The sequence below is a fragment of the Macrosteles quadrilineatus genome, unplaced genomic scaffold (assembly GCF_028750875.1).
Source record: "Macrosteles quadrilineatus isolate MER2022 unplaced genomic scaffold, UCM_ALF_1.0 Scaffold_4__1_contigs__length_99947679, whole genome shotgun sequence".
Classification (NCBI taxonomy): Eukaryota; Metazoa; Arthropoda; class Insecta; order Hemiptera; family Cicadellidae; genus Macrosteles; species Macrosteles quadrilineatus.
Genome location: NW_026542597.1, coordinates 8827617 through 8849260, shown reverse-complemented (window position 1 = coordinate 8849260; position 21644 = coordinate 8827617). Strand labels below are relative to the sequence as shown.

At 34.2% G+C, this 21644-nt stretch overlaps 1 protein-coding gene across 1 annotated transcript; it reads left to right on the top strand.

Annotated features, from left to right (window-relative positions):
* Positions 1 to 1190: 1190 nt before the first annotated feature.
* On the top strand, positions 1191 to 8257 carry LOC128991907 (serine/threonine-protein phosphatase 6 regulatory ankyrin repeat subunit B-like). The gene is made up of 2 exons (XM_054415182.1): positions 1191 to 1319; positions 6349 to 8257. Exon 2 carries the CDS (start codon positions 6351 to 6353, stop codon positions 8037 to 8039), a length of 1689 nt encoding a protein of 562 aa, XP_054271157.1. The 5' UTR covers positions 1191 to 1319; positions 6349 to 6350; the 3' UTR covers positions 8040 to 8257.
* Positions 8258 to 21644: the final 13387 nt, after the last annotated feature.

Genomic DNA, 21644 nt, shown 5'->3' with positions numbered 1-21644 from the left:
GGTCTTGACAAAACATAACAATTATCAAGAAAATGGAATTTGAACCATTAATAACAAAATGGCAGTTCAAAATTAATTTTAATAACCATTGTCTTAATCATTTTTAGCTGCCATTTTGTTATTATAACAGAAACGGTATGGATCATAAATATAATCAAATGACGACACTAGCTTGAGGTCCGTGACGTAGGAAGTGGTGAAGGAAGTAGTAAAGGTGAGCAGTCTGAAGTGTGGAAGTGTTTATGAGGATTAGATTTAAGTATCTGCAATCCTAAAATTCTATGGGAAGGGAGGAAAACAGGTCCGCGACATAGGAAGTGGTGAAGGAAGTAGTCAAGGCGAGCTGTCCGGAGTTTGGGAACTGTTTATGACGATTAGATTAAGGTATCTGCAATCCTAAAATGCTATTAGAAGGGAAGGAAACATGTCCACAACGTAGGAATTGGTGAAGGAAGTAGTCAAGGTGAGCTGTTCGGGTTATGGGAACTGTTTATGACGATTAGATTAAGGTATTTGCAATCCTATGATGCTATGGGAAGGGAGGGAAACATCAGGCCCGTGACGTAGTAAGTGGTGGATGGAGTAGTAAAGGTAAGCAGTCCGGACTGTGAGAACTGTTTGTGACGATTAGATTAAGGTATCTGCAATCCTAAAATTCTATGGGAAGGGAGGAAAACAGGTCCGCGACGGAGGAAGTGGTAAAGGAAGTAGTCAAGGCGAGCTGTCCGGGGTGTGGAAACTGTCTATGCCGATTGGATTAAGGTATCTACAATCCTAAAATGCTATGGGAAGGGAGGAAAACATTGAAATTCCTTGATTTAGTTGCGTTTAAAAAAACCTTGTTTACTGGGCTAAGATGACAGTAGCAAATTCAACCAAACTACCTTATTACCTTGTTTCCTTATTTTTACCCCTTAAAAGATAGATAAGAAAATGAGTGTCAAAAGGAAATTTGAAATAATCAAGAACTTTGTAGCTGTATGGTAAAAGAGAAAACTAATGAAGAAAAAACATAGCATCAGTTCAGTCCATCCATGGTTCAGTCCAGTCCACCAGTCCTCCAGACAGTCCAGACTAGACTGACTGCTATCACTAGTTTTCCACTCACTCCACTCCCCAAACCAAACCCTCTTTGTAAAATGTTTGTTGTTTGTTGTTGATGTTGGTGTAGTATTTATTTATTGTTATTAGTGTCAGTGTGGCCTTATACCCTCACTAAATAAATATACTTAGTATAGGCCCTAATGTGGTCAATAATCATACCAATATTATTAATTTAAATGTTAGAAAATTAAATAAACTGTTTAAAAAAAATCAAGGTAAGTGTAAGTTTACCAACACTTTTAGGTTAGGCCTAGGTGAGTACATTTCCCTAGATACCGTACGGGTAGGCCTAATACAGTACTGAACTTGTACTACTTAATAAGTCTTAATAGTCGCATAAGAATACCATGAACCTAGAAGTATGGATTCCTTAAAACCACTAGTTGCTTACAACGCTACCTATTTATACATTCGTGAACCAGTCTTTGTCCTGTTCATTTTTGTCATTATAAGTTAGTTCATATTTTTTGCTACCGGTACTGAAACTCTGCTTATCCATCTCAAGACAAGGTGTGAGACAATGTGTCAGTGTCTTGTATTCTCTACACGTGACGTGTCAATATTCGTGATACAATATGTCGCGATACAGAGCCATTGACTCAGCAAATCTGAATTTTCTAGAGCGTAGCTTATTGGGAGCGTATTTTGAACAAACTATAAAATTTAGAAAAGCCAAAGTAATTAATAGGCCTATAGGTTAACACAATTATCCATGGTGTATTTTGCAGGTTTCTACAGGTAAACTAAGGGGCTCTTGTTTACTGCAGTAGTTACTTGTACTTGTACTGTTGAACAAACAGATGATAGGTTATATTACATTGTTTGCCTTATCTACCAAAACTAGTCTATTTTAAGCACTTTTTACCTTTGGCACTTTTGGGGTAACAACTAGGCTATTTCACCCTGAAAATTACGTTTGAACATTGCGAAAAGCGCTAGAAATCAATGATTTTGGGACTTGAACATTTCCTTTTTACGTGTTTTTCTTATTATTTAAGTTAGTCTTTATTATCTTATTAGTTATCGTTTTACTGTATAGGTTTTACTGTATAACTAAAACATAACCTCTCTAGTGATTTGTTGTCCTTTAGTTGGTGGTAATGTATAAGGATTTGTACAGATTTAGTAGTATGGCCTAAACTATAGTACGTAACTCGGCCAGTAAACACGTATTTTCAGGACTATTAACGTAATATACTATTTCAACATTGATTACAATATGGAACCTTTTATCAATCAAGAGTACGCTGATTTATACACTTTGTATATGTTTACTGTTCCGGCAATTCCGGGGAGCGAGCTGGCGTAGTGGTTAGAGCGCGGGGCTTCAGTCCCTGAGGTCCCGGGTTCGATCCCCGCCAAGTCACCAATGGATTTTATCCAAGTGATAATGCCACAACCCCTAGGGCTAGCCTGATGCAATGTGAAAAACAATCCCAGGCTCGTGCCTAGCGTCCTAGGAAAAAAAAAACTGTTCCGGCAATGCGGCAGAAAGCCGTCGTGACTATAGTAGACGTTTTCCTAAAATACGATTACCCAATGGAAAAACTTTTATTCGTGTTCAATGTTCATCGATGTTAAGCAAATTTACATTGACTGTTAATAAAACAATAGATATAAAACATGCTAGTTTTTATAAATTTTTAAGGTAGCCTAATTACATTTTTTTTAATCTTTCTTTTTTACATAGGCCTACTTTTAATAACCAACACTGTACCAAGTAGGCCTAAACATTTTGATTTTAAATACTGTTATTTTAGAAGTATTAAATTAGGGTTTTATTAACCTTAGGCCTACATCAATCGAGACTAGTTTTATTATAGATAATCTATATATTAATACACAAGCAGGTTTCTTTTCACAGTCATAACTCGATAACGGTTTGACGGATTTTAACGTTTGAGGTGTCAAATTAAACGCATTTTCACGTAGATGTGCAAATACGTCTCAGAACATTAAGAAAGGGCACCACTTAAGTACAGTTAAGGGCTAAAGTTTGGGAACGGCGGTGCTATCTGTTGACATTAGATCAATCTCAATTCCCTTTGTTTACGACTAAACATATGGACGCAGTTTGAAATAGTTGTTAAGTTTATTTTTATTTAAACATCTATTAACTAAGTCTGGTTCATAAAGAAAGAGTTTCCTAGCGAGACCTGACAATAAATCGTTTGTAATTTAGTTGAATTAAATTAAATCATATTTTACTGAATTATCATGTAGTTACAGTTTGGTGTGATTAAGTGATTGTTTGAAAGTGATTATTCACAGTGAAGTTACCCATTATATTACCATATTATCATGTAATTTACAATGTGTATCAAAATTCCTTTGTAGTATTTTCTGTTAATTGGTTATTTTTTGGATTTTATCTCAATTTAAAATTAAATGCCCCCAGTAAGACGAAGAGCTTTGAGTGGCTGGAGATAACTCAAACGTGACCGCTTGCATCAACCTCCCAATTTGACGGATACAGAGTGGCAGTACCACCGTGGTGATACATTCAATCTTGGACAAATGAACATTAAATTTTTACATTGCGGTGGCTTACATTTTTAACAAGAAAAGACTGGCCGAGACAGTTCAATTTTTACTCTTTGTTGCCATAAATGAAAGGTTCGTTTACCTCATTTGCGGAATTCACCATACTTTCAGGAACTTTTTGGAAACTCCCAATCTCAATCTGAAAACAGGGCTGTGAGGCTTGGATCCATAAATTATCCGGATAAAATTTGTCAATTCAATTCCGCCTTTGCCATGGTCAGCTCTGAAGCTCATTTTGACGAGAGGGTCACACAGGGGACAATTTCAGAATCCATGACAAGTTTAACCTCCGAGTAGGTAATCCAATTCCTCAAGAAGGTCATGATCCTGAATACGCACAGATTCATACGTACGACGTTGGCACTGGAACCCAACAGCACATATAAAACAATTCAAACAAAAAATGCAATGAAAAAATATACGGGAAATAAGGTCACAATGCCAACTCATTTGCCCAATCTTTTAAACTGAGGCAGAAATGTTTAGGGACGAGAGCTACGAGGAGTCAAGTTAGATTCGTATGTGCATAGTAAGAGACAAAATCCTGTAAGTAAGTGACTTCCCTCGCTACAATGATTCTACCTGTATAGATGTCGCAGGTATTATAAAGCTGAAAACAGAGCACCACCTGGACAAATAAATCTTAGTTTTTTTTTCATTTTCAAAAACTAATAGTGTTTAAAGAGAATCCATTCCAGATACGTCGTTAAATCGACTCTTATGTGCCCAACCGGAAACTTTGGTTTTAAACACGTCTAAAACAGAACATATCGTAGAAATAATTTAACAATGCTATACAGTACGTGGCATTTGGCATACTGGTTGGCTTCAAGAGAGGGATTTAGCTTGCTACATTATTGTCGGGACCACGTAAGTTTGCAGTTGGTGACAGCCAATCACAAGACGAGGCTAGTGCGACGTTGCCACATCACCCATTGACAACGCTAATAAAAATATACAAAGCTATATTTTCAAATCAGCTGGTATTGTTAGATTTGGCAACACCACACCGTTCTCATTGGTTCATTGAAAACCATATGGTAAATAGGCTCCTCCCTCAATTGCAAACTTATGTGGTCCCGACAATAGGTCTGAAAAGCTCACTATACAGTGTGTGGTTGACATCTACGTTCTCATAGAGGGCACCCACCTCTATGTACAGTACATTAGAGATTACCAAAGCAGTATGAGAACGGATATCTATATTTAAAAATTGTAGGCCTACCGTAGATTACTTTTATAACATTTTCAACATAATATTTTTCACATTTCTATAATCAGTCATAGAAATTACTTTAGAGTGACTCCATGATTGAAGTTTTGCTGTTTGTGATTTTTGTTCTTCATTATTTTATTACTAGTTGCAGTTTTGCTCGATTTCGAGCGACAGGTTATCTAGTGGCCATTAATATTGAAATATTTTAAGTATTGTTTTATTTATTTTCATTACAACATGGAATTTTAAACAATTTAATTACCGGTACAACAATTCATTTATGAATAATTAGATTAATTACAAATAAACTTAACAAAAACTAATTTCAACTACTCGTATTGTTATTGAATTCGTATAAGCTATTTTAGAAAATAAGACATCTTGTAGCTTTATGTATTAAATTGGGGTCATAAAAATTTACGTAATTAATTTATTTTATGTAATTTTTACTTTATTTTGGATGTGAAGCAGACTATGTAATGGTACACAATTGTTGCATGGAACCTTTGATTTATAGCAAATTTAATATTCTTTCCAATGATTTTAACTATAACTCTCTAAAGTAATTGGTTTTGTTTTTATTGCATTAATTGTGGGGCAAAGTCTAATAAAATAAGAAAAACCCAAAACTCCCTATTACAGCCAAACGGTAAAAGATCGGACATAGGTTTATAGGAACTTTTTTGTTCCTTTTAGTGAGTAGAACCTTCCGGCGAAGTTAGTAGTTCAGTAGAAACTCACCCTGTATAACTACCCCCAAAATTGCTAACAAGCTCATCTTGAAAATGAACGAACATTTGACATAAAACCACATTAGGACAGGACGGTATTTTTTTACAAATGCATTATCAAAACTAAGTACCCTATCTTTGGTCACCTCTACCAAGTTTCTACGCCCAACCGTTCTCTCAAATTAGTGGTCACAAAGTTTCCATTTAAATATTTAGATTCCACCATGTTAATCTTATGGGAGAAAACCCAACTTTGATGGAAAATCCAGCCCAAACTAATAAAGATTTCAAAAAACAAAAAAAAACACTTTGCAAAACTTCAGATCAGGGCCATTTTTTTACACTTTAATCATCTAAATTGGTCAAAAAATGAGGGATGAGTTTTGTTTACAAAAATCTGCTTAGCGTATTATATATATATAGAAGATTTTGATAGCAAGACACAAATGATATTGTAGTCGCTTGAATTCAAAGCGTAACTCGGATGAAATCATCGGTATTCTTGGGATTAAGACTATTTCTTCTTTTAAGAACTTACCACTGATGATTGTTGAGTATTATTGTTGATATCATATATAAATAACAAATTCATTAAACTTTTTTTTATGTGTAAGATTCATTTATAGACCAATGCTAAAATTGTTCAGTCTGTTTGGTTGGCAACAAATTTACATATTTTAGATGTAATAATCAAACTTTGATTTTATAATTATGGACTCTTTGTGTACTAAGTGTTCTGTATTATTGTTTCAGCTATGGCATTTGACTACACAGACTGGGCTCTATCCACTCCCTTGGTCAGAGCTGTTGTCAACAACAAGCCAGAAGATGTACGGGAAGCATTAAATCGTGGCTTTAGTGCCAATTTACCAGACAACCGAGGATGGACACCTGTTCACGAAGCTGCTGCGGAAGATACCAGAAATGAATGTCTGAAAGAACTTCTGAGTCACAAATCTGCAGATATCAACGCCCAAACGTTTCTCAAAGAAACTCCTTTGTATGTGGCATCCCAGAGAAATTGTGTAAAGAACGTGAAACTTTTACTAGAACAAAAAAAATGTAATGTAAATCTTAGCCAAGTTTCGGACATGACTCCACTTCATGTTGCATGCAGTGAAGGTAATGTACTCATTGTGAAACAATTGATTGAGTTTGGGGCTAAAGTCAATGTGACAGATCACGACGATTATACACCATTACATGCAACTGTTGCTTCTCACGGACTGAATAGACGGAGAGATAATGTCAGTTATGATATTTGTAGGTGTATTCTAGAGAATGGGGGCAAACCTGACGTAATAGAGTACCAAGGTAACTACCCCTTCCATTTTGCTTGTCAAAATGGTCTTTTCAAATGTGCAAAGTTGTTGTTGTCTGTTTCAAAACAAAATGATCTCATAAATTTGAAGAACCACGATGAACGCACTCCACTGATGATCGCAGTACAGTCTCTCAACGTGCCTGTTGTAGAGTATCTCCTGGACCAAGGAGCTGATGTAAACATCGCAGACAGCATGACTGTTACAGCTCTCCATCTTGCGGCTCACACCGGTGACTTTAGGTTGTTCAGTTTGATTTTGAGGGAAACCAATAATGAGTGTATCCTCAAATACTGTACTTTTGACGAGGAGAGGGACTTTGAACGATTAACATCTGGTAAAAGGTTGAACAGTTTGATTTGTCTAGCCATTGACACAGAAAACCTGGAGTTTTTAAACCAAGTGTTGAAATCTGATTTGGACGCTGCAGCGCTGGTGTGTCCAGTTATTCACGCTGAAAACTTTTTTACTAAGAGTTTTACTTTGCACACTCCAATTTCGTTTTTGCTGGAGTGTAAAATGTGTGAGTTGGGAAACTTGACTTTGGATTTTCTTCTCACACTGATTGAACACGGTGTACCTCTAAAAGTCACCAGTAAGCACATGCTAGTTAACTACATTAGTCCAATTTGCGCCGGACTAGTCGCCTTGAATGATTCACCTCCGGACATTGTTTTAAAATGCTTGAAAGTTTTACTACACAGAAATGCAGACCCAGACGAACCACATGGTAGGATGCCATTTGCCATGGAACAAGCAATCATGAGGCAAAACACAGAAGCGGTGTTGTTGCTTCTGCAACATTCCAACGTGTTGGAGCCAGAAGATATTATCCATTGGATTATAGACGAAACTTCTGGAAATCAAGAAAAAATAATTGAGGCTCTTTTACCTTTGGCACCCTACTATAAACCATCAGAACAGCTTCTTCCTGACTTAACTGATAGTATAAAAAGGAAGGAATTGCTTACTCAAAAAGTGCATCCCTTAACTCATTACTGCAGGACAGTTATCAGGAAGCAACTTCACAAAGAGACTGAATCCTGCCCAACATTGTTCAGGAGGCATTTATCTGGTTTAATGATTCCCAAAGATTTATACTCATTCCTTAGTTTCATTTAAACAGTTTTCTTTCATTTTGTACAAATTTTATATTTTATATCGTCCTAAACAAAAATGTATAGGTAGTATTATTACAACACAGCTGTAAATTTGCTTGCTGCTAGCTTTTTTTTAACTAGAGTCGGGACCACATAAGTTTGCAGTTGAGGGAGGAGCCTATTTACCATATGGGTTTGAATGAACCAATGAGAACCGTGCGGTGTTGCCAAATCTAATAATACCAGCTGATTTAAAAATATTGCTTAGTATATTTTATTATGTGGCAACGTTGCACTAGCCTTGTCTTGTGATTGGCTGTCACCAACTGCAAACTTACGTGGTCCCGACTATAGTATATTCTCCTGCAAATCCCCTTTACTTGTACACAACCCTTAGGATTCAAGTTAGCTACTTATGACAGTTTCCAACATAATTCACTATTGAAAACCACTAGTATGAAGTAAAAAGCCATATGTTAACTAACCGAGAAGTCTTGAATTTAGTTACGTTACCAGCCATAATCCTTATAAAATGTTCTAAAGTCATTGTTAAATTATAACTTTTTAAGATCTAGGCTGAGAAATTTTTACAACCCATTTACCACTAATAAACATTGTCAACTTTAATAAAGTTAATACGATTGACTGAACAGATACCCATAAAGCAAAAAGATAATGGAACAGTGTAAGTTAATGTAAGTTGTCTTATCGGCCTATTAAGGCAAATGAGTTTGAGTAAACTGTGTATCTGAAGGTTTATAGGTAGTTCACCTAGTAATTTTAAGATTTATTAGGTTAATCCTTACAATGACTTGAGAACTTATTTATGAATAGGGGGATAGGTTTAGGGGTTTGAACTCCCCTCCCTCATGACCTTAAAACGTAATTTGTTACAGTTAAAATAGAATTCAAAATATAATAAAAACGCAAGTTTACAGGTCTCTGAATTTCAGAAAATTTTCCGGGGGAGGGTAACTACACAGGGGGTATTCAAGACATCCCCGGTGTAACCCCCCCCCCCCCTGAGGACCATACTACTAGTTACGCCTGTAGCAGAAAAGAGTAAAATTTAGTATAGATTGGGGGTCCGATTGGGTTATATTCCCAGGACAAGAGATGTGCCTTTTTATGGCCTCAAATTTTGTTGAAATTAGAATTAAATTACAGCTTAGTGTCCAATGATCACTGAATCTAACAAAAATAATTGGACCGCTCTGATAATCCCTTGAATAAATTTTGGACGAGACTATTATCAGTAATGTACCGTAATCCATTTTTGACTCCTGATCCAGAAATGAAGACATCCTGTTTAGAAATAAACTACATTAAACTTATAAAACCACTTCACGTTTCACAAAGTGTGGCTACGTGCGTCAAACGTGATCGTTGGTCAAATCAGAGCTTAATAAAACTAATCAAAATGCCATATAAACATTGTAATCTCGTTTTGATTGAAAGCTCAAAGGGTATATTATAAAACAAAAGTTTGATTAGATATTTCTTGACCCACTGTCCATTTTTTATCAGTAAACATTGCACATGAACGATATAATTTTTGGTAAAGAAAGGAATAAGCAATATGTTCAAATATGAAGGTTCTATATAAAAGATGTATTTGATCTTATCAGAAAAATGCATTGATTGCCCTTATCTAATTGTCTCATCCTGAGGGAAATTTTAAAGTCCAGTTGGGAAATGGTAACTGTAATAGTTTGACACCTTGTGTTTTTATACAATTACATTTCTAAATATTTGATTATATTACATATTCATATTTAATACACATTCCCGGATGAGCTGCTTATGGTCTTGTTACCACACTATTAGCAACAAGTGTTAACATATGTTTTTCGAATTGAAACTCAATTCACCAAGTGAATTTGAATCTGGATCCTGGATGGGTATCTGTTAGACCAGGTCTCTCTTTTTCTACTCTCCTCATACGCACAAGATATCTTATTATTAATCGTCTCCTCCTCCCGTTTTCAACATTTCTTCTTTGAACTTGAGGCATTTTCTGTTCTTCCAACTTGGAAGAACAGAAAAGTTCGTTCACCAATATGATCGGACCATGGGAATGGTTTTACGGGTAAACTTATTGGTTTTTTTCTCATTTTTGACCCTCAAAACGCAAAATTTTCCAATATCTCTCTGTAGGCCAATTTAAAGAGCTTAAAAACAAATAGTTTAGAAAGTTAAAGTTTTTTTGTACGCTTATTGGTTACGGAGAAAAAATAATAAAATTCCCAAGTTATTCTTTTGGAGAATATTGTACACTGTTGAAGTTTGCTTGTGTATGGATATATTTTGACCAAACTTGAAATGTATTGACACTACTGTAAGTTGTTAATATTCTACTAAAACACTCTTTATTACCCTCCCTGTAGCAGCAAACCTAGGTACTTGTTAAACCTAATGTTATTTAGATGTAATGAGTAGAAAATCAAATAAGGCAAATTAAAATTTGTCTGCAGGTTTGCTGTGGTGGGGGTATTTATTTATTTAATTCTTTTTGTCTATCTTGAACCCCTGACGTTTTTGGCCCGAAAGTAAACAAAACCATGCTAATTAATGCTATTACTATAATAGTAATAGCATTAATTAGCAAAACCATGCTAATTAATGCTATTACTATAATAGTAATAGCATTAATTAGCATGGTTTTGTTTACTTTCGGGCCAAAAACGTCATTTGTTTATGTTTATGATCCATTACCGGTAGTATTTTTCTAGTATTCGTGTTTAGGACCCAACGATTAGGACCTTATAAACATCGTAGTTGTGTGTCCGTGAAATTAACCTAATTTATTGTGGCATTTTAGTTTTATCAACTTCTAATATGTGTGATTAGTGTTGAGGAAAGTATAATTGAACTTATTTTTTATTGCATTTTAATCTTTAAGAACTTAATAGTTCTGTTAATATTTTTTTGTGTAGTTGTTTAAACCGTTTCATAGTAGGTATGGACACTGAGGTTTTAAATATTAATGGGTTTATAGTAAACTTAATTTATTCTAATAGCTGATGATTAAATTAATTGCAGACATTTGTAAAGAAAAACCCAAAACAAATTATTCCATTATTCCAATAACAAATTATTCCATGCTAACTTTGACCTTATGTTGGACCCCCATTGGGAATTTTGTAAAATCGCTTCTTATTGTCTGCCTACGCTGAGAGGAATAGGCTATGTATGCAAAATCTCATGCTTCTAGGTGCTATGGTTTGGCCTGTGCGTTGTTGATCGGAATTTCGCATTTATATATAGAAAAAAGATTGGTATAATGGCATAGGTTTTATCTATGAAACTATTCAATATCCTGTTGGTTATCGGTCTTTTCCTGCATATGTCTGATGTTATATCAAATAGATACTTCACTATCGTACGATTTTAAGCAATCTCCATTCTGAACTGATAGAATGGCGCGATTAACATTTAGAACATCATCATTTCGATTACATGCTCATAGACAAATTAATAGAAAAATGGCAAATTTGCAGGACTACTCGATCCCTACGATCCTTTGACCGCATAGGCGTCGCACAACGTCAGAGTGAGCTCTTTAAAATGACTAAAAAATGTCAAAATCAGTTAAGAAATCTAGGAGGAGTTCTGTTCAGAAAATAACCCCTTCCCAATTAATTATGTACTAGGTAACGTGTTGCTCGAAATCGAGCAATATTTTATTGGTTGTTTAAAACTATGTTTACAATGCAGTTGTCTGCCTGCAATATTGAGCGGAGCTAGCATATTAAACCAATTAATACTTTTCCAAAGTCAATGCTACATCTGGTTAACGTATAAATGGGATGGTGGATGTATACTTAACATTAAGTAAATGCCAAATCTAGTTCACGTAAACAAGATGTCTCCTCACAGTATCCAAAGTCAACTGTACTTCTACTTCACATAAATGGGATATCTACTTGCAGTATCCAAAGTGAATGCCGCATCTGTTTATCCTCAATTTCTATCTCGACTTATGGTATCTAAAGTCAATAAATAATAATAATAATATTTGGTTCACATAAAATAAGTGTCTTCTTTCAGTATGACAATGTCAATGGTATATTAAATTTATTTGGTTCACGTAAATGAGATACCTATTTGCAGTATCCAAAGCCAATGGTACATTTGGTTCACATCAATAAGTTCATTTGGTTCACATAAGCAGAATACCTATTTGCAGTATCTTTAGTCAATCAATGGTATATTTGGTTCACATAAAATAAATGCTTTTTGTAGTATCCAAACTCAATTGTAGTCCACTTAAATGGAATGGCTATTTGGAGTACCTCTCTAGATTCCAAATCCTCCTCAGTTATTTCAGACCACCTATTAGGATTATATGTTATTGTTATGAATAAAAAAAGATTAAAAACCGTTGCATGATTGCAATTCTGTCCAAGTAATTGTGGTTCAAGGGTTGTGATGGTCCCTATAAATGGAGAGAGGTTGATTAACTATTTTCCAAGACGTAATTTTGTTGGTTTGCTGCTGTTAGACACAATATGTTAGAATTAAATAAAGTCTAGTCTTCGTCTGCTCTCCATCCCCTTATCGACCACTCATTTAAAATCTGATCCAAGCTAAATAAACCGTTGCGTACAGCAAGTATATTAGAGGTTTACTGCAGAATGGTTAGTTGGTTACGTACTCCATAATTAAATACACCTATGATGTAAAATTTTGTAAAACTAATACTTTGGTTGTAAGTTTGAAACTTGTTCTTTTAACTTACGAATTATACGTTATTCGGTTTCTAAATTTAACCATTACATCTCTACTTCTCTCATAAAAAACACGTCGATTGACACACCTCTACACACTCTAGTAACACGCCCTAGGCCATTGGTCTGAGGTGGCCTAGTGAAAAATCCGGCCATGTACATATTTATCATTTCCTCAATTACCATTGACTGTATATCTCAACATTAATATGTACATTCAATATTTGTCAATAGTATTACTAACATTTCTTTTTAGTTCAAGGACTAAAATATTCCTAATTCCTTTAGCTAATCCTTTCAATGTCAAGAGAGACATCAATATTGATACATGCATCTGATTAAAATTGATAAATTATAAAGTATGCTTTAACGTGTGACAGATAAGGATTATGGGTCAGCGCTTAGTTAGCCTGGTTTCAGAACTTTGCTGATAAATGAGGGACTTTGTCCATCACATGACGATGATAATATTTCTACGTATTTGTCTCTAAGTATCACCGCCGGACAGACTGCTCATCACAAGGTCATTCATTGTTGTATTGTTTGCTCCCCAATCTTATCTCTCTTTTTTAAACGTCCATGTGTTTGTATGTTGTGTTTGCTGCTAGTAAAGCAACCCGTGAAAATAGGACAACACCATGACAATGAAGTGTTTTGTATGAATGGATTTACTATCTTTAAGATAAAATTGTATTTGACTCCTACCCCCTTATAAGCACCTGCGATATTTGTTTTTATGACTGTAAATGCTGTAATATTGGCTAATTGTCACTGTTTGTTTTGATTTAACTATTTATCATCTCCACAGCAAAGGCGCTTACAAAACAAGGCATGTTTTAGTTTAATGCATTTTATACAAAAAAGAGAGTCATAAATTATTATTTTTTTTATTAATCTATGTGTTACGAGTTAGAGATAACATGAGATGCTTAGTTTTGACACAGAGTTTCAACAGGTTAACCCAGCAAATGAAGAAAGAGTTCAAAAGTATTGGGACATGGAACCCTTGTTCAATGCAGTTCTGCGGAATTGTTGCAATTAGGGATTTGAATAATTTCGAAGCCACAGCTATGACCAAATATTTTGGCTAAACAAGGACCATTCAGCATATTGTTTTGAAGTTTAATGTTGATGAGTAATAGGAACTTAAATCCTGCTGAATGCTTCTTAAGAGTGGGGATTTGCAGTCTATGTAAAGTTTTAGTAAAAAATAAATGAAAATTCATGCCTTACGCAATCTAGACCCCCTTGTCAAAGTCTTAGAACTGCCAAAATGGGTGTATCTAGATCAGATGGCTGAGGGATTTTTGGATAGGAAAGAAACAAGTTATCCATACATGTTTTGTCCTTGGCTTATGATGCAACAGAATAGAATAAAATCTCCCCATGACCAAATACTAAATAATAGCTATGATAATAGTTTATTGATAAGTTCTCTTAATGGCTGTACTTAATTCATGAAACGGATTAAAAGACTACGTCAAATTGTCTTAAATGTATTTCCATTTATTGAATTGTAGATGATTGTTTTTTTATATATAAATGTTATCTTAACTTTAATCTTAAATATGTTTTAGGAACACCATTATCTGAGGATGGTGACAGAAAATGTTGCCCTAGAAGGTTTTTTACTATTCTATTCAAACCGGTCTTATTAATTTGTGTTTGTACACCAAGCAGTTTTACATATAATAATATTCTAAATTTCGGTTGGACATTGACCTACTTGATCAAACTTTTTGACCTAAACAATGGACTGGATTTTGTTTCTTTTTTTGCTCCTAGTGTGTTAGAGGCATTTTTGTAAGAGGAGAGTTAAACACTTTTAAGGAAAAGCGGTCCAACCCCTTTAATGTTTTGTTGATGGGTCGGGAAGTGAAAGCAGCACATGTTTTGTATTAGCAGAAAACTATTTGGCTTTGAACCAAGTTATTCATCTTTGAATAACTGTCAAAGATCAAGAACAAAACTGTTTACTTATACCAGAGGTTAATAAGATTGTATTATACCATTGACTATGATTATACGCACAACAAATGTGACTAAAAGAAATGACAATCAATATAACAATCGAGATTAACAGGGGGCCAATTAAAATGTCTGCTTCAATACATTACAATTGCAATGGCCGTTGATTGATATTTGCAAATTGCTCTATCACAACCAAATTTGATTTGACAAGGAACATAGATACCCTATTTCTTAATCCTAATATTTTGGTCGAAGTGTTTCATGGTTAACAGAATCAAAGGTTACTAAGGTCACATAATGACGTGATCTCATTGTATCTAATCTATTTTCAATAGTTAAAAACATCATTTATCAATTACAGTTCGGTAATAGAGAGACAGCGACAGCATGCTTTAGGACTTCCACACTATAAAGTCAAGCTGAGATTCAGTAGAGTTCACACCTACATTATTGCTATTTTTTGTAAATATATCTTTGTAAATATTATCAGCTTATTGTCAGCAAATTTTATTTCAACTTCCTTTATTATTTCACTGAAAAATCACATCAAGTATCGGAAATAACTTTAGTCAACTGAATGTAAATAAAGAGTAAGTTAAAAAAAAATAGATAAAATCTGACTATGGTAACTCGTCAAGCCTACTCAAACATTTTCCCCTCATTTCAAAAGTGACACATTTCTCACTAGCTGCACAAATAGCTATTGCCATGACCTGTGAGTCATTGAAAATCGCAACATTATTGTTGTGTGATATGGTATCAGGATCGGATGTAGCAATCCTGAAATGCGCATTTATCAATTTTTATTTTCAGTGTTCTTAGATTTGTAATATCCGCTTTTCAGTTTAAAACGAATTTCCATATATTCTGTTGTATATGTATGCAAATAAAAAATAACTGATATTGGTATACGGCTATCTATGAATAAATAATCCACAAAAACCGAACCATTCATAGCACTATTCACTGGGACACTGGTGTTTTATACAGGGTGTTCATTTGAAAACTTTCCATATCTGTTGTGTGCAAAGGTAAGGCTTTTAACACTTGTTTGTTCTCATTTCCCCCTAATTTGGACATGCCAAATCCAATAAAATTATTTTCAATTTTGAAAAATGCCCCAAAAGGGCCCAATTTGGGGGGTAGGGGTGCTTTTTGAGAAATTTTCAAATGTAAACATGGGTTGTGTGATACATCAATTTAAAGGTCTAATCACCCCGATCATTTTGGTGCAAAAAAAGTTTAATTATCTTTAACCGTATTTACAGGGTGGGTCAAAACGTTTTAAAAAAGGACTTTGAAAGTTAAGTACCGTATTACCCTAACTACTGAACGGAACAGCGCCAAATTTCTTTCCAAGCTTATTCTTGAGCTACTCTTTAAGATAACTTGTAGTAAGGGCATTTTCTAAGTTATTTTCTAATTTTTAAAAAATCTCAAATTTTAAGAATAAAAGAAAGCTGAAAACTCAAAATTCTTAAATAGCAAGGTATAACAAATTTCATACCACGTGAAAGGTCCTTTTTTAACAAACATTTTACGTATTTAAGTTTTCTTTCTATCTCTTACCGTTTAAAAATTGCAGTGGAAAACATAATTTTCCATGGTAAAATTATAACTAGTTTTCTAATAAAACACATTGCACTTTGTTCAACGATGTAGTAGGATTCATAACAAATTGATCGACTACTTTTACGTGTGTCAGAATTCATCTTGGACCCTTCATCCTGTTCTTTTCTCATTGGTAACTGAGCCAGTTTCAGAAAACTTTCTAACTAAATCATTTACAGCCATATGACTCAAGGTTATACCTGGATGTCTATTGTTAAACACTTTGCAGTTATCCTGGAACACTTTTGTTATGACCAATAAGTAAAATAAAGTATATTTTTTTAAGTTTACACCATATTTGATTAGGTACTACAGGAAATGGTACTTTTGAAATTAGTCAATGGTACTACAGAAAGCGGCCCACGCTTGGGTTTTTCTCATCAGCTATAAAACTTGTTTCTCACAAAGTAAAACGTAATGACTTGTTTGCCTATCTGCCTAAAAATAATTATGAATTGTTTCCTTCAGTTATTGCACCATTTAATGTGTCTAGAGACGAATTTTGGCTGTTTTATTAGAAAACTAGTTACAATTTTACCACAGAAAATTATGTTTTTCTACTGCAATTTTTAAACGGTAAGAGATAGAAAGAAAACTTAAATACGTAAAATGTTTGTTAAAAAAGGACCTTTCACGTGGTATGAAATTTGTTATACCTTGCTATTTAAGAATTTTGAGTTTTCAGCTTTCTTTTATTCTTAAAATTTGAGATTTTTTAAAAATTAGAAAATAACTTGGAAAATGCCCTTACTACAAGTTATCTTAAAGAGTAGCTCAAGAATAAGCTTGGAAAGAAATTTGGCGCTGTTCCGTTCAGTAGTTAGGTTAATACGGTACTTAACTTTCAAAGTCCTTTTTTAAAACGTTTTGACCCACCCTGTAAATACGGTTAAAGATAATTAAACTTTTTTTGCACCAAAATGATCGGGGTGATTAGACCTTTAAATTGATGTATCACACAACCCATGTTTACATTTGAAAATTTCTCAAAAAGCACCCCTACCCCCCAAATTGGGCCCTTTTGGGGCATTTTTCAAAATTGAAAATAATTTTATTGGATTTGGCATGTCCAAATTAGGGGGAAATGAGAACAAACAAGTGTTAAAAGCCTTACCTTTGCACACAACAGATATGGAAAGTTTTCAAATGAACACCCTGTATAACTTTTGGTCTTTATGGTCTTAGTTGTAGAATGTTGCATGCCATAACAAACACTGTCACAGGTGTTTGGATGTGTAAATCCCCTTGAGTGAACACTATATCTTAGCCAATTCAGCCAGTGCATTTTGTCCATATATTGGCCAAATATGGTAAATGTATTTATTTCTATAAACATAAAAAACGTTTCCTTTCCCTAGCCCCAAACTTAAGTAGGTATTCGTTAAATCAATCTTATTTGCACGGGGAAATAAATACTATTTATTTATGGAAATATTAAAATCCATTCAGGCAAAGTGAAATTCACTTAGTCTGCATGTTTGCTGGGCCCGGGGCATTAAAAATGGTATTGACTTTTGTATTATCAATAACTTTTGTAGAAATACAACGTACGTGTCTCATGACGTATAAATTAATTGGAAACAAAAAGGTTATTCCTTGTCTTTCATGTGTAAACATGGTTTTTGACCATTACGTTATCAACGACAAAGGTTAACCTCAAATGTTTACATTACCTACTCTTTTATCTGTTTGTCAACCTCTTTTGGTATTCTAAGAATTCTTATGGAAATACTCCTGTTGTTAACACCGGAAAAAAAACTAGATAAGTATGGTCAACAAAATTGTGTTCTTTTGATTGTTGTACGTATTGGTGTTACCAAGGCAACAATAAATAAACGTGTTGCCTTGGTTTTACCTTTTACACATGTGTTTTGAACTTTGTATGTAAACATCTTGATACAATAATTAATGCAATGTTTTCAGTAAAAACCAGCATTTCCCAATTTAGCGAATTTCCCAATAGGGAAGTAGGTATTACCGTAGGTGTCACAGTAATACATATAGGCCAGGGACCGATTTACTTTTTCATTTTGATGTCACTGTTTTATATTTTCAAAATCAAAATCAAAATTTTATTGGGCCATTCAACATTAAAGTAATAGGCTAAGTCAGAAATTAACAAAACGACAATCCTCTTGGGTCCTCTTGACGTTCAATAGTCAGTCTATAATAATAAAATAAAAACATGCACAAACACCATGCAGAAAACACTAAAATATCTATAAATAAGTAAAAAAAAAGATCTGATACCAAACACGAGATGCAAGAACAGGCTGCTATTTTTGTACATTCAAAGGAATAACTCTGGTAAATCATTTAAGTTTGATGAAATTATGCTTATAAGGCTAGGCGCACACGAGCGATTATTTTGAGGCGACTATTTCATCGGCCGATCTGTGCATCATGTATTTGAATGGAAGCGCGCACACAGGCGATCGAGAATTGCGCCGATTTTAAAATCTGGGTTTTGCCACAGATTCCTAGGCGAGGCGATTGTCGCCCGAAAATCTGTAACGTACAGGTTGTTATCAGTCCGCGCACACGGTCGACTAAAAAATCGGACAGTCGCTTGTTGTTCTCCACAGGAGTAGTGTGAGTTAATGAAATGAAATGAAATGAAAAAAAAAATGAGTTGTGTTGTTTTCTTTGCTAAAAAGGCCACAGCTTTTATAATAAAAACTGAAACTTTCAACAGACATTTCAAGGACATTTCTACAGTAATTAAAGAATTTTTTACTGTCATCACGTAAAGTGTATAGTTTATAAAACTGTCGATTTTAAAGTATCTGACTTACTATCGGATGAACCTAATATTTAAGTTGTCTTCTTTTTTTCTTTGGTCTAATTAGAAGAGCACAAACACAGGTTCATTCAACAAAGTCCATTTTAGGATAGCTTAAACGCACTCAAAAAATTCCGACTAAAAAATCGCCACGTGTGCGCCTAGACATAAATCAAGGGCGATTTATTTTTGGCCGATTTTTTAATCGGCCGATCGAAAAATCGACCGTGTGCGCTAGGCCTAAGCGACCATGGTCTGATTATTTGGAAAGACTATATAAGCATCTACAGCTCCTATATAATTTATCTCTATTAGTTGAGTAATGTGGTTTAAATGGCAGTTTTTTTTTCATTGCTTTGTAGTAAGTTTTCTGTTTGGCACGACAGCTAATTGGCAGGATCTCCGAGAGACCAATGAAATAATTCAATTAATTTGATTGGCCAAATGTGAGACAGCTAAAGACACTGGTACTAATTTAGTATGGGTGGCTGGCAGCAAATATCTTTAAGTTATCATCATAAAAATCTGGAAGGTTGGTAAGCCTTTCATTCGTGGTAAACATTCATAGGTTTGTGTTGGTAGGCCTAATGTTATATATATATATATATATTTCTTATTTTACCAAGAGTACAAATAAGGAACGTGCAAATTACTATAGACTAACCAACAATAAGGGAGAATGTTTTATCTTTATCTATTATATTCATAAAGAATCTTGTATGCATTGACTTTGAATTGATTAGGAGAATAAGAAAAATATTGTGGGATTGGGAAATTGTGAGGTATCAATACAGCTAGCTTATTATATTATAGAGGGAAAGGAATGTGAAAAAAAATTTCAAGATATAGATTACATAAAAATAAAATCCCAATATATTTTGGTAATAAAAAATATTATATGAATATTAGCTAAATTATTGTCAAATGATTATTATTAACCACTCAGGCACATTTAAATTACATATTGCCATTTATTAGTCAATCAGTAGACTATTCATAATCTTTTCAAAACTTATCATAATATTTTAGATTTAATAAGAAAAAAATGGACATGCAAGCAAGAAAGTAACTTTTTCAAGGCGGAGCTGTTGCTGTTAGTATAAGAAGTTAGACGGGGGATTGGCAACTGTGAGTACTGTGACATTGGTTGTTTGTTATATATCGATGGGTTGAAGCCAACTTCCTCATTACCAATTCAAAACCAGCAATCAAGGTAGTGTTATTTTACTGTCACTCTTGTACCAGCTGATTTGCTGGTAGTATCCCAACTTTGAGATCAGGGTGAGTGCCTTAACAATATTTAAAACACTATGGAGTAATTTCCCTCGATTCTTAGAAAATAATAGACCCGGGACCGATTTACTTTTTAATTTTGAGGTCCCCGGACGCCAAAAACACCCTCCGTTCAAATTCATATATATATATTCGTGTGTAATTTGGTACAAACGTGTAAACCTACGTTTATTCGAACGAGTTCGCGAACCAGCATGATCCGACTATGGGAACGAGGGTTTATGGGGGTTTTATAGGGTTAAAATTGGGTTTTCCCATTTTTGACCCTAAAAACACAAATTTTCACAATTTCTTTCCAGACCATTTTGTAGAGTTAAAAAAAAGAATTTTGTATATTGACGCGTCGTTGTAACCTAATAGTTACGGAAGTAATAAAAAAAATTTAAATTCCCATGTTATTCTTATGGCAAATTAATAAACTGTTGTAGTTTGCTTGTTTATGGACATATATTAATCAAATTTGGCAGTTTGGTTTATTTCATACTAAGCTATCAACATTTTAATAAAAAAACACACCTCAATACCTTCAATGTAGAAACAAACCTAGGTACTCATTAAAATTAATGTTATAGGAAAAAATTTGACAATTTTCAGGGAATATTTTAGTATAAAACCGGACAAATTCGATTAGTCTGCAGGTTTTCTGCGGTGGGGGTATCTTCCATTTGTTTTGGTTTTCTGTTGTTAATTATATTTCGTTGTTAATTCGTCACCAGCATGGCAACCCATAAGGCCCATGTTATTTATTTTTTTTTAATTTTAAACTCATTTTATGTGCTTATTTCTGACCCTATTTTAATTTATGAAGGGATTCTGTACATCTACGGGCAACTATCTTTCTAACAGTATGCGTACATGTTTCTGTGCGTTGCACATGTTCTGAGAAAAAAGGTTTTAAAGAAGCATGCTTGCCTAGATACATTTAAAATTTGAAACGCAATAGTGGAGATCACGTGACGGTCAGTGAAGTCATGTGGCAGTGACGCATAGCCATTGCCAACTTAAACGTCGTTGGTGCTAATTCCTTCAAAATGCATATTTCTCTTGGAAATGAATAAATTACAATCAGTCAGATAAATAAAATACTATTTTTCGAATATTTGTTAGGTGATTTATAAGTATTTAACTTTGCAGAAGTTTAAACATACTATTATTATTACTCTGAGATAAAATCTATTCTCGTCAACGTTGGCAACTCTGCCTCCCCTCCAAATCCATTTAAAAGCCACTACTGCTTTTG